The following is an 11868-nucleotide window of genomic DNA, read 5'->3' as shown; positions in this document are numbered from 1 at the left end:
GGAAAGAGAAAGGGAGAGAGACCGCACAAAGACAGTTTCGTTGGTCTATTATTGTATTTTCCCTTGTAAAAGAAATCAGTATTTATTCAGCAAAACCAATGCAACTACAGGAAATTCTCTGTGTGCCCCAAGAAAAAGTGGACACCTCTGCTCAAGGAGACAAAGGAAGTCACAGCTCTGAACACCTGTCTTCCATTCCCCTTTCTTCTTTCTGGAGAACTCAACCTCTTTTCAGCCAGTGGCTGCTGGACACACTCAGAAGAAAGAGGACACAAGAGCCCAGGACCTACGTTGATGACCCCGAGCCTTTGTGTGCTCCCTGAGGCGATATGTGCACTGGGGATGCTGGACACAGGGTAGTATCAGTTCTGCTCACATCATCAAACAGAGTGAAGATGCAGGATCCAGGGGCTCCTGTCCGTCCCAAGAGAGCCCTGAGCTGTTCCCAACTCACTGCTCATCCCCTCAGTTTTACTCGGGATGAGGGTTGCTCCATCACACAATTACTGCTGTAGCTTCACAAATTCGATTATGGTGCTCGCATCGGACATCATTCCAGTTGTCTGTTTTTTGATTCCTATAGATTACAACACACTTCTCAGCAGTCACATTACTTGGTTCGTCTTTCCGCCAGAACCTGAGATAGAGACAGACATATTACTCCCCAGCATACCCCATAGAGCACTGCTGGAAAAGGCCACAAGCATGATGCAAGGCTTGGAGAAGAGAGAGAACAATTCCAGATGCTGATTCAAGGTCAGAAGCAGTACTGTTCCTCCTGCTCTGCTATCCCAGTGGCAGTAGTCTTATGGGGAAACCTGCCTTCTTCCTACAGCAAACACAACAAGGACATTCTCAGTCCTGGTGGGGAAAGCTGCTCACCCCATGCACTTTACACCCAGCGGAGGCATGTGTGGACCTCCAGGACAAGTCTGTCCTCCAGGAAGGAGAGCCCTGGTGATCTCTCCCTGTGCCCCATCTCTCCCACAGCATCACAGCACTGGCCATGCCCATGTGTGCACATGTACATGGTGGGGACAGTATGCAGGTCAGGCAAGGCTGGTCAGCTCTGAAAGGTTCTTCCTGCTGCCAAGATGCAGCTTCTTCTGTGCCTACAACATCGGTGGCCACATCACAGGTAGCTACCTAACAACCGCTAACCAGCATGGATGGAGCTGTGTGAACCTGTCCTACACAGCCCTCTCCTGCTCCATCCTTGTCCTCTCACAAGGAGTTGTCTCACCTCCCTCTCATGCACCAGCAGACATAGTCTCTTGAACTACCAGGAGCTGCAGCAAATACTCTCCATCCAGAGATACTCACGCTACTGTATTATCAAGTGGAGTCTGGTCCAACCACTGCCACTGGCCCACCTTCTGTGCACTCAGACCGATGTAGTAATTCTCTCCTCTTGTAGGCTGATTTACCTCCTTAGTGAGAAAATCCTGGAAATCAGGGAGAGTGCAATGTGCATGAGGTGCAGGACTGAGCAGAGGGAGGCAGGAGGAGCCCCCATGGGACTAAGCCAGTGCTGAAGAGGATAAGGAGGGGATCTGTGTCCTCTCCAGGGCCTGGCACTGTGTCTGTGGCTGCTGTGCCCCTCTGTACCTGCTCTGCTTTGCTGTTGATCACCGCCACATAGGAGCCCATCCCAGAGCAGTTCTGCTGGCTCTCAGCCCAGATCATCATATCATCCGACAGGTAATAGCAGCTTTTCTGAAAGCGTTTCCAGCCATTTGGGCAGCACGTCCAGCCTTGTCCTGTGCAGGGAGAGATGGCAGGTATGAATGCTAACAGTGAGAGAGGTGGTGACAGCAAGGATCCCTGTTCTCCAGGGACAATGCTCATGTTCTCCTTAGATCACTTTTCCTGGCAGAAAGGGCTTGAATAAACAAGGATGATAGAGATATTTCTTCCAATTGCTTTGGGGTATGAGTGAGCTTTCTGTACACAAATCCATGGTAATCCTTGTAACGTGATCTCAGGTCTTGACTTGACAAAGTTATTTTCATGATCTGTTCTGACTTCTTATACAGTCTCCTTTAGGCCTGGTTAACCCAAGGAAAAGGGATTTCCCTGACTAGAGCTGCACTTTTATTATTGCTTCATTGTTAAACTTCCCTGTGGCACTGTACTCTGTCCCTTTTGTTTTATCAGTGTCCACAACCAACCTTCCCCTTAGGACATCATTAACATGGCCCTCTCCTCCCCCTAAGCTATTAGCAGGAAATCCTTTTTCCCCCAACCCCTTCCCTCCAGAGTCAGCTCCCGCTGATGTTTGGTGTCAGAGCAGACCCCAGCATTCATTGTCCCCATCCCAAAGAGCTCCTGCACCCCTGCCAGCACTACTGACCTTTGCCTTGCAGCCCTGCCGAGACACACTGCCACTTCGTGAATTTCTGCTGCAAGGCTGTGGGCTGGTCACCGCTTTGGGAAAAAGGTGCAACTGGAAAGGGAGAGGAAAGGATGCAGGATTATCCCTTCCACCCGGCTCCTCACACACCATCTCTTGTGCTTCACTCTTTTTTTCCCCATTTCTCCACCAACCACTGTCTCAGCCTCCCCTTGCCTTGGGCTGTCTCTTCGCATTTCACAAGTGATAATTGCCATCCTCTTGGTGAAGGAAACTGTTTTTTCTGCTCCCAGCGTGCCACAGCTGCCCACAAGGACTCCTCTGCCCATTAACAAGATCTAGCCAGGATGACCTGGCCAGCAAAGCCAGAGAAGCCTGAGAGCCACCCAAGCTGTGCCTCGTGACCATAGCCAGCCTCTGGTGTGTCAGTCAAGGTGAAGGTACACATACAGCTAGGGCTGCTGAAACCAGAGGGAAGGTGAACTCCTAGGACTTGCTAGCCAGTTTATGGGCAGTAATACAGTGCTGGTGACAAGTGTCAGCAGGCCACATCCACAATCCAAAGGACTTATCGATAACTCACTCAGGGGCATGGATTGGAAGCTGACCAGGGTGTGCTAAGTAATACAGATGTCTATATTTATCAATAGAAATATTGTTACTAGTGAGGAGGGCAGAGTAATCATAGTGGCCTCTGTGACTGATGAGTGAGTTCCTATAATGGAATAAGGCTCAGAGGAGCTGATCAAGGGCAATACATGGCTGACCATGGCTGTTGCAAAGAAAGGTGACCTGAGACACAAAGGGGACCAGACAGTGGCCTTTCTTCTAGTTCAGTTGAGTGAATTAACCAGTTGTATCAGCTGAGTTGGCCAGCTGTGTAACTGTTCATCAGAGAGGGCAATGTCTTCCTAAGATTGTCAGACCAGCATGGGGTGAGTGTATATGTGGCTCAGTCCAAAACAGTGTAAAAAAAAAAACGGGCCTGAGTTGGCTTTAACTTAACCCAGTTATTCCTTCTGAGTCACTGGGGACACCCAGTGTCTTGATGTTGAGCATATTGCAGAAACCGATAAAGAAAATCACATTTGTATTGTGATTCAACTGTGCATTGCAATCGCTACCCTCCTCTAAGTGCAATTTATACTTGTGTTTTTATTTAAATGCATGCTGTATCTCTCTGCTAAATCAAAATCCTATGCAACAGTAATTAACTTGGATAAGTAAGTTTGCCATTAAAGACTAAACTTTCCACATGTGGAATATCTAAAAGAACTTGGCCAGACAGTATCAGACTCTAACAGCCTACCCTAAATCTCCACAACAATTTAGCAGAGTATTGTGAAAAGGTATACATTTGGGAATAAAGCAGTACAAATTTCTGGGATTTGGAAACTAATGACAGCAAAAGGAAGGGCAGCAATTTAGCCCAACAACGTGCCTTCTTCCAGAATCCATCATCTTTATTGACAGTTTGTGCAAACATGACATGAATGATCCTTAGCAGAAAATGAGAATGAAACAGTGAACACAATCTCCACAAACTGCGCCTGCAAGAATCACTTTCAATGAATTATTCTAGTAGAATACAGTTAGCACTAAAAAAGGTGTGAAAGCTTGCACTGTGCAGTTAATCCTGGAGATGTCAGGGCTAACTGTGAAAAGCTGTTTTTTCCATTAAGAGTGTGTCAAAGTGTCTCGGAGAGCTTAAGTGCAGGTCCAGCTGCCTGTATGGACACTTGTGCTGCCATCTCCAGGCTTTTTCCTCACTGCTGAATGGAAATTAAATTATTTTTGTGTGGTACGCAGGTAAAGAATTGTTCCACAGTCCCAAAGAGGCCATGTGAGATGGGGATGTCCAACCTGGGAACACTGGAAAGGCCTCAGGGTAAACAGTGGAAGATTTGAGGGATGTATGCAGACATGCACCAAATCAGGGCAGAGAAGCCTGAGACGTTTCAGAAAGCCCAAGCAACCCTGAAATTCTGAAGATGCCCATGCTTCAAGTAGGACATTGGACTAGCGACATTCAGAAGTCCCTTCCCACCTAACTTTTTCCGTAATTCTAAGAAAGAGAAGGTGTACAGCAGAACTATCCAGCATAATGCTGTGGTAGTGCTAGCTCCTGCATACCAGTTGGCCAAAACGTCTGGTTTGACTGGCCTGCAACAGATAAGTTTGTGTCATGTCACAACTGTACCCTTAAATCCGCAATGTTTTAGTAGTCAGGAAAGATTTTGGTCCTAAGCATACCTTTAAAATATTCAGCATTCAGGTTTTCTGAGCCCAAATGTTGGCGCTTGCATCCTTTCTCACCACAAAACAGTTCCTGAGTAAAAGTTCCCTTCTGGTTGGAAGACGTTCCTCTCTGGGCTTTGATTTCTCTGCATTTCTCCCAGCACTTCCCCCAGACCTCTCTTTCCTGTAACCAACCTGTACATACTCACCAAGGAGAGCAATGACAAGGGCAATGCACACCAAGAGAAGCAGCAGTGAGATCAGCCACGGGAGCCAAAGTGGGTATTTCTGGGTATGGTGCCCATCCTTATGATGCTGATGTTTCTTCGTCTCAGGAGGTACTGAAAGTAAAGGAACACACCAAACACAACAGCACAGTCAACCATACTTCAGTCAGCCCACATACCAAAGATGTACAGCTCAAAGGAGAGCTGCTCAAAAAATACGCTATTTCAGTTCTTATGTGAAAGTTATACAGTTTGGGAGAGGGACAGAGCAGGGGACCTCCACGATTTCTGGAGAAGGTGAGGTTCAGTGACAAGGTTCACAGCCCCAGCACCGCTGGTGAGCTAGCAATGCTAATTGCTTCTATTTGGGGGTGAAGCCTTCACATGGCCTCAAAATCTAGAGTGAAACCATGTCTTTTTGATTGAGCCCAGAGCTGCCAAATATAACATTGCTCTATCTGTGATGCCTGAGTCATTCACATGAAGATTTCATGTTGACATCTCCCTTTTAGAGAGCCCCAGATATCCCTGGCTAAATAATATTTTTCTAGCCAGAACTTTTAGACAAAGAAGGATCAATTAGGTGATCTGGAGTCCAGCCACCTATTTTGGAGGATAGATCTGACCAGTCCAGATGATTTTTTGATGTGCTGCATAGTCTGACCGTTCAACCTGTGTCCAGTCAGACCTGTGCATCCTATGCTCACACCCAGGTGGCACAGGAAGCACCGCCAGTATGCGTGCATCTCACCAACACCACCAAAGTGCAGTAGATCTTGTGCGTACTCAGTGGGCTTATCTCCCTGCAAAATGCCTCCTATCGTTATTCTGCATGCTTGATGTGTCCAGCATGGTCACAACAGACTAGATGAGTGCATGCTGGTTAGTCAACATGTAAATCCAACATCTGCTAGGCACCTGCAACAAGTGCTGTGCAGTCTGTGTTTCTGCCTGGGAAATCCTGTTTGGAAATGCAAGAACCTTAACAGCACTGGGGTGTGAAGCCCACCCGAGTAGTCTCTACCATCTCCTGCCACAGATTATTTGTTGTTTGATTAGCTGCTGCCTTCTCCTCTCTATCTTCCAATGACTGCAAATTCTGTTATCTCTAGAATCCAACTAGAAGGGGTTACAGAATGGGAAAACGCAGATGAGCTTGGCCATTACCAACACAGAGTCTGCATGGCTAGAATAACCACTCGGAAGGACAACAGAGCAGCAGGACTTGCTCAATCTGTCAGTAATTTTCAATCATAAATCTCACCTTATCAGGATACCATGAGGCTGTGCAAGACATTAGCACTGTGCACAGTGGTACTACTGGACCTTTCTCTGAATTCAAATTATGAGCTGCAACCAGTGTGTGATCACAGACAGACCCTGAGCACACACCCAAACCTACAGCACAAGCCTGGCGTTAGCTGCTCAAGCAGACGTGGCTGGATCAGGAGTCTTTGTAACAGGTCATTGGGAAAACAACAGGGAACTTCCACCACCTCTACCTCACCACGATGGAAATGCTAGCTGTAACCAGAACTAGCTACTCTTGGTGCAGTGAAAATAGTGAGCTTGCAAGTCAGTCAGGAGTGTGTACATTCTTTATTTCCATGACTCATGCCTCAGAGCAGGCAAGGAATAACCTAGAGCTGATGCCTGCTCTGTCTGGCACTGTAAAACTGAGGTAAAGCTGTAAATAGGCAATCTAATCTCCTTAGAGCAATAATCATTTATCCATTCATTCATTCATACACACATATTTTCACCCGTTTTGTAGTGTCCTCTATCTACAGGTGGAAGCAATGAGCCATACATGGAATATCTCTATGTGTTCTACGTATGGCATGACAACTACATTGTATGTACTGATCAGAACATGTCTTAAATTTGTGCAAAGCCTAGTAAAGGCATCATTTTGCAACCATAATTTTTAATAGTAATAAAAATTTGTTTGTTTGGTGCATCAATTATTTTTTTAGGAGTGGAAGACCTCAATCACAGAACTGGATCTTCTTCCAGATCTTAGATAATTCTTCCTCTGTGTATTTTAAGGTGCTTTGTACAAGCTTATTCTTCATTCTAACTTTTGGGTCTCTGTTCTGCAAGGACCATTTCTCACTCAACCAAGGACAACGGTGCTACAAGTTTCTGCTGCCAGTGACACCTCTCACAAAGCAGCAGAGGGCAATGGACAGCTCTACTGCAAGGAGATGTTGGTTCTCTATTCCTGCTCTCTCCGTACACAGGAATCTGTAGCCTCACTCTCTCAGAGGCAAGAACAGTAGCAGTCAGGATTTAGGCTTATCTGCAGCTCTGGGAGCCCCTCTCCATCTCTGTGACAGATCAGATTGTTTGTAGTAAACTATAGTCTCTATTGTTGGTACTCAGTATTTGTCCAAAAATGACTCTTCCATCCAAGACTACATAACATACAGAGGCAGCTATTGCCTGCATTGTACCAGGGCTAAGCACCCATCCTGGACCTTCTACCATTCACCATTGGTGTTGCAACCATGGGACTAAAGGACCCCAGATATGTTCCTTACTGAATGCTCACTTGAAACCTACTGTCTGTGCTCCTGGTAGTCAACTTTGCTCATATTGCAACTCCAACCACCTAAAGATTCCCACCTCTCCTCTCATAGACGTTCCTTGACCTTCTTACTTCAAAACTCCTCCAGTCTCCTGCTCATCTAGTGGTAGACAACTCCTTTTCCTCACAAATTGGTCAAGACCAGGTAGGAACCAGAGTGACAGAAGGAAAAAAATCTCCATTCCTTGTTCTTCAGCCCTCATCCCTCCCTGAATAACCCTTCCCCTGAATAACCCACTCATTCCTTACCTTTGGCCACTGCAGCTGGTGATGCATTCTTGAACTTCACCTCAGCGTAGGTGATTTCTGATGCCATTTAGTCAGTGTGATCACTGATCCCTGTCCTTAGTTTTGCTGTGTAAAAGGTGGGCCTTTTTGGTCCCTGGTTCCAGAAGGAGACATCAGTAAGTTACTGAGCCTTTTCCATCTGCTCGTTCACCCTCTGTCAAAGGCGGCTGTGCTGGACACTGGGAGCACTGGTGACAACCTGAGAATTCCTGGAAGCTCAGAAATGCTCTGAACAGATCTTCTGTTTCTTAACCCAGGAAATCAGCCCTGGCACTATGGAAACCTCAGAGAGAAAAGAAAAATGAGAACCTAAATACTGAAAAGGAAGTTGCACTCTTCCTTCCCCATATCAAAGTCTCAACTGATGGGTTTCCTTTTTAAGCTCTTGGGTTTTTTCATTTTCCTCTTTTTCCTTCTCTTATCTTCATGCCTTTCTTTGTCATTTAGTAATTCTTCCATTGCTCTTAGGTTTGCAGCTTTCATGGGTCTTAGCCCAGTTTAACCTGCAGCGCAGCCCAATACAAAACACATTCTGCCCTCACTTGTCTCCTCTGGTTAAGCTGCATTTGCCACATGGAATATCACACGCTATGTCTCGTCATGGGAGGTCAGCCCCAGTTAGCAGCTGGCACTGGAACAAATCTCAAATGAGAAACTGCTCCTGTAGAAATGAGACTGGGGAGTTGCAGCCGTAAGCAGAAATAATCAGAAGTTTGATATATCCAAGGAGAAACAGGGAAGGATGAGGCCAAGGTCAGGGAGGAAAACAAGCAAGTAGAATAAAAAAAGAGGTGTTGATGGTTTGAGAGGTTATTGGGAAGAGCACACACAGAGACCTCTCTATCACAACCCGATTTACAGCCTGTGTAAACTCAGAGCAGTGATCGCTTCAGGGAGTCAGGCCCCACTTCTGAGGCTGAAAAGGACTAGTTTATATTTTTTGCTCCAACACTGTCATTTGTCTTCCTTCACTGTTTTCTGGTAAAGACCCCTAATATTACCTTGGGGGAAATGTCAGGCTACTGTTTAGTGCGATTTCAAGCTGAGGCAGATGTTAAAAGGAAACAATTAAGGGAAATGGCTGCTGAGATACACAGTGAATCAGAAAGACTTCTGAGAGGAAATGCCAGCGAGTCAGGACACCCTGGAGAAAAAGGGTTAAATTAGCAGATAGGACTTAGGAATCACAGAATGGTTTGGGTTGGAAGGGACCTTAAAGATCATCCAGTCCAACCCCCCTGCCATGGACAGGGACATCTGTCACTAGATCACGTTACTCAAAACCCCATCCAACCTGGCCTTGAATGCTTCCAGGGAGGGGGCATCCACAACTTCCCTGGGCAACCTGTGCCAGTGTCTCCCACCCTTAGAGTAAAGGATTTCTTCCTAATATCTAGTCTAGAGCTGGAGATGAGATAGGACAGTGCAAGGAAGAACACGCATCAAACAACAGAAGAGAGCAATGTGGCAGAAGGTAAAGGGCCAGGGAGGGATGTAGTGCACATCTGAACGCAGATTATGGAGAACTACCCCTAGATAGAATGTGGCACGTGTGGCTGGATTTCTCTACCAAGGAGACTCCTCATGTCTCATGTGTGCTGAACTGGCTTCACTTCTACTTTTTGTATTGTGTGCAAAGAGGGGGACTTTTATATAAGAAAAGCAGCTGCAGGACAGAAGCCTGATTGCTAGAGAAGATGCACACTGCCTGCTTTTCTTTCCAACATCCTTCCAGCCCTTTCCTTTGTCTTCAGGCTTGACCTTCTCACTGGAATTAAGCCTCTCTGAGTGTTTGCTGAAACCTGGTTATGCCCTCAAATTTCATGCTGAGATTTCAGTCAGAGTAATCCTCTGGGTGTTTCCCCCCCTATCCGTGGCCAAGAAAGGCACAACAGACTCACAGTCTTGTGAGGGGAAAAGCTTACTTCCTGGCAGAGTTTCAGACTTTCCACCGCAAAGAAATGGGAAACACAATCAGCGGACAGAGAAGGAAGTCACAATGTAGCTTCATGAGCTTTTTTTTGCCATTGAAACATGTCTTCAAACACAGCTGGGGCATTTCAAATGCAAATTCAGGATCTTGCTGCTGAATTTATTCAAACACACTAGATTGCACTCAAACATCAGGAGACAGCTCAGTTCTTCTCAGCTATCAGAACTGCTGCTTGCTGTCAAAATTCAACCCTGAACCACACTTCCATAGGATTCAATGTTGGGCTCCTGTACAACAACAGTGAGGTGATATTCTTGAGCGTATAGTTTGTGCTTTGATGACATGTAAATGAGTGGGAGATAGGGAGAATTGAGTCCAGTAGTTAGGTGTGGAGCTGAAAATAGAAAAATGAAAACCTTGCTTTAAAAAAAAAAACCCCAAACCTCACACTTTGCCTTCCCACTGCTGCTCCTCAGCTCCTCCTTTCCCACTGCTGCTCCTCAGCTCCTCCCTGCCCCCTCCACCTGTGTTCTGCCCACCCCATGCAGTGCATCCTCATCCTCCCACGGTACCTGTGTTTCCCCACAGACATCTTTCACCTCAGCCCCGCTCAGCACTGCCAGGTACCTCCCATGGTCCTGACTCCCACATATCCTAGGATTAGCTGGGGCTTGCAAGGTGTTTGCTTGTCGCACCAGTCCTGCTTTCCCTCCTCTCTCATGCTCCAGATGCTGCCTTTAGGTGGTCACTCTGCAGGCTGTGCAGGCACTGTTTGGCTGACTGACCAAAACAGAAGGCAGCAGAGGCACTAATGCACTTTCCCCCCACCTGTCAATGAATTTTGAGTAAGGGAGTATCTGCGAGCCTTTCACCTCACAGCCAGTTTCACACAACTTAGCAAGCAGGTCCATGTAACAGCCAAGGAGACAGCACCACTGCACGTGCCTTGGTTCTTCTGAAAATCAAGCCAAACCAGTTAAAATTGAATTCACAAGCAAAGAGAAGGATTTGAATCCTAAAGTTGTGACCCCACACATTCCAAAGAACTTATCCACCTTAGACATTGAGCACAGCTGTGGTGGAAGTTGCAGGGAAGCAAGAAGCTTGTTGCAATCCAGTCAGAACAGAGAGGGACAGCTGAGGGAGTTCAGTCATCAGAGGTGGCATGGAGGTTACACTGGGACATCACTTTGGCAGCCCAAAGCCAATAGCTAGCACCTCTTTAGAAAATTTGATAAAAGGCAGAAGGCAGCTGACTGGAGTGAAAGGGATTATTAGTTTGCATTCTTCAACAAGCCGACCTTGCAATCAAATGAGGAAAAATGAAATTATAATGACCTCCATTAAATGTAAAACCACAACAAAGCAGAGGCAAAAAAAGAGACTGAAAAACAACTAGCAGAAGCCATCAGAACTAGTAATGAATCCTTTTCTAGGAAAAGCAGAAACCTTTTGACAAGCTTTGAGGACAACTGAAGAGCAGGGTATAAAAGCAGCAGCCAGAAAGAACAAGGATATTGAAACAAAGCTAAATTAATTATTTGTGACAGTGGAAAAAACTGGAGAAATTGTCACAGGAAAACCCATTTGTGAGGGACTAAACCAAAAGACTTGTCCAGAATGAAAGTGATTGTGCAAAAGGTGTGGAATCAGCAGTTCTGGGCAAGATAGTCCCAGGGTTTCCCAAGAACCTTGGGATTGAAACAGCTGCTAACAGCAGTCAGTGGATTGTCAAGGTCCATTCAGATCTCCCCAGTCTACAGGTCAACATACTCTGCAATTTAAACTTCCTTTCATGATCTTATTAAGAAATATAACAAACAAACATGAGAAACGGGCTCAATCCACTTTTGCCCAGGCTAGCCTATCACATTAATTCACTTATTCACCATTCAAGTAATTTCATAACTTACAACCCATGACTCTCAATATCATACACCTCTGAGCAGAAGAAAAGACTTGGTTACCTAGCTAGTTACCCAGTGCTCAGCATACTCCTCCACCATGGTGCAAGTGTCCCCTGTATCACACCAGGAAGCACGAACGCCTCAGCAGTCCAGCTGCTGTTGGATCCACTTCAAAAGCTTTTTGGGTAAGCTGGTGTTTCATATCCTCCAGCTTGGAGGTTTGGTTTATACCATTTCCTTGAGTTAATGAATTCTGAAGAAACCGCCAGACAAAATACAATGGCTGCCAGAGACAGCAATTTTTAAGTGCAAATATACCAAAGAGGGAGGAG

General features: G+C 46.1%; 1 protein-coding gene across 1 annotated transcript; it reads right to left on the bottom strand.

Annotated features, from left to right (window-relative positions):
- Positions 1–495: 495 nt before the first annotated feature.
- On the bottom strand, positions 496–7724 carry LOC104547985 (C-type lectin domain family 6 member A-like). Its single transcript, XM_010193884.1, has 6 exons — positions 7658–7724; positions 4783–4932; positions 2354–2446; positions 1609–1760; positions 1324–1445; positions 496–637 (listed from the first exon to the last, which is right to left on the bottom strand). Exons 1-6 carry the CDS (start codon positions 7722–7724, stop codon positions 496–498), a joined length of 726 nt encoding a protein of 241 aa, XP_010192186.1.
- Positions 7725–11868: the final 4144 nt, after the last annotated feature.

Source organism: Mesitornis unicolor, unplaced genomic scaffold (genome assembly GCF_000695765.1).
Source record: "Mesitornis unicolor isolate BGI_N332 unplaced genomic scaffold, ASM69576v1 scaffold14321, whole genome shotgun sequence".
In the NCBI taxonomy this organism is placed as follows: Eukaryota; Metazoa; Chordata; class Aves; order Mesitornithiformes; family Mesitornithidae; genus Mesitornis; species Mesitornis unicolor.
The sequence above is the reverse complement of the archived record's forward strand: the minus strand, read 5'-3'. Positions and strand labels throughout refer to the sequence as shown.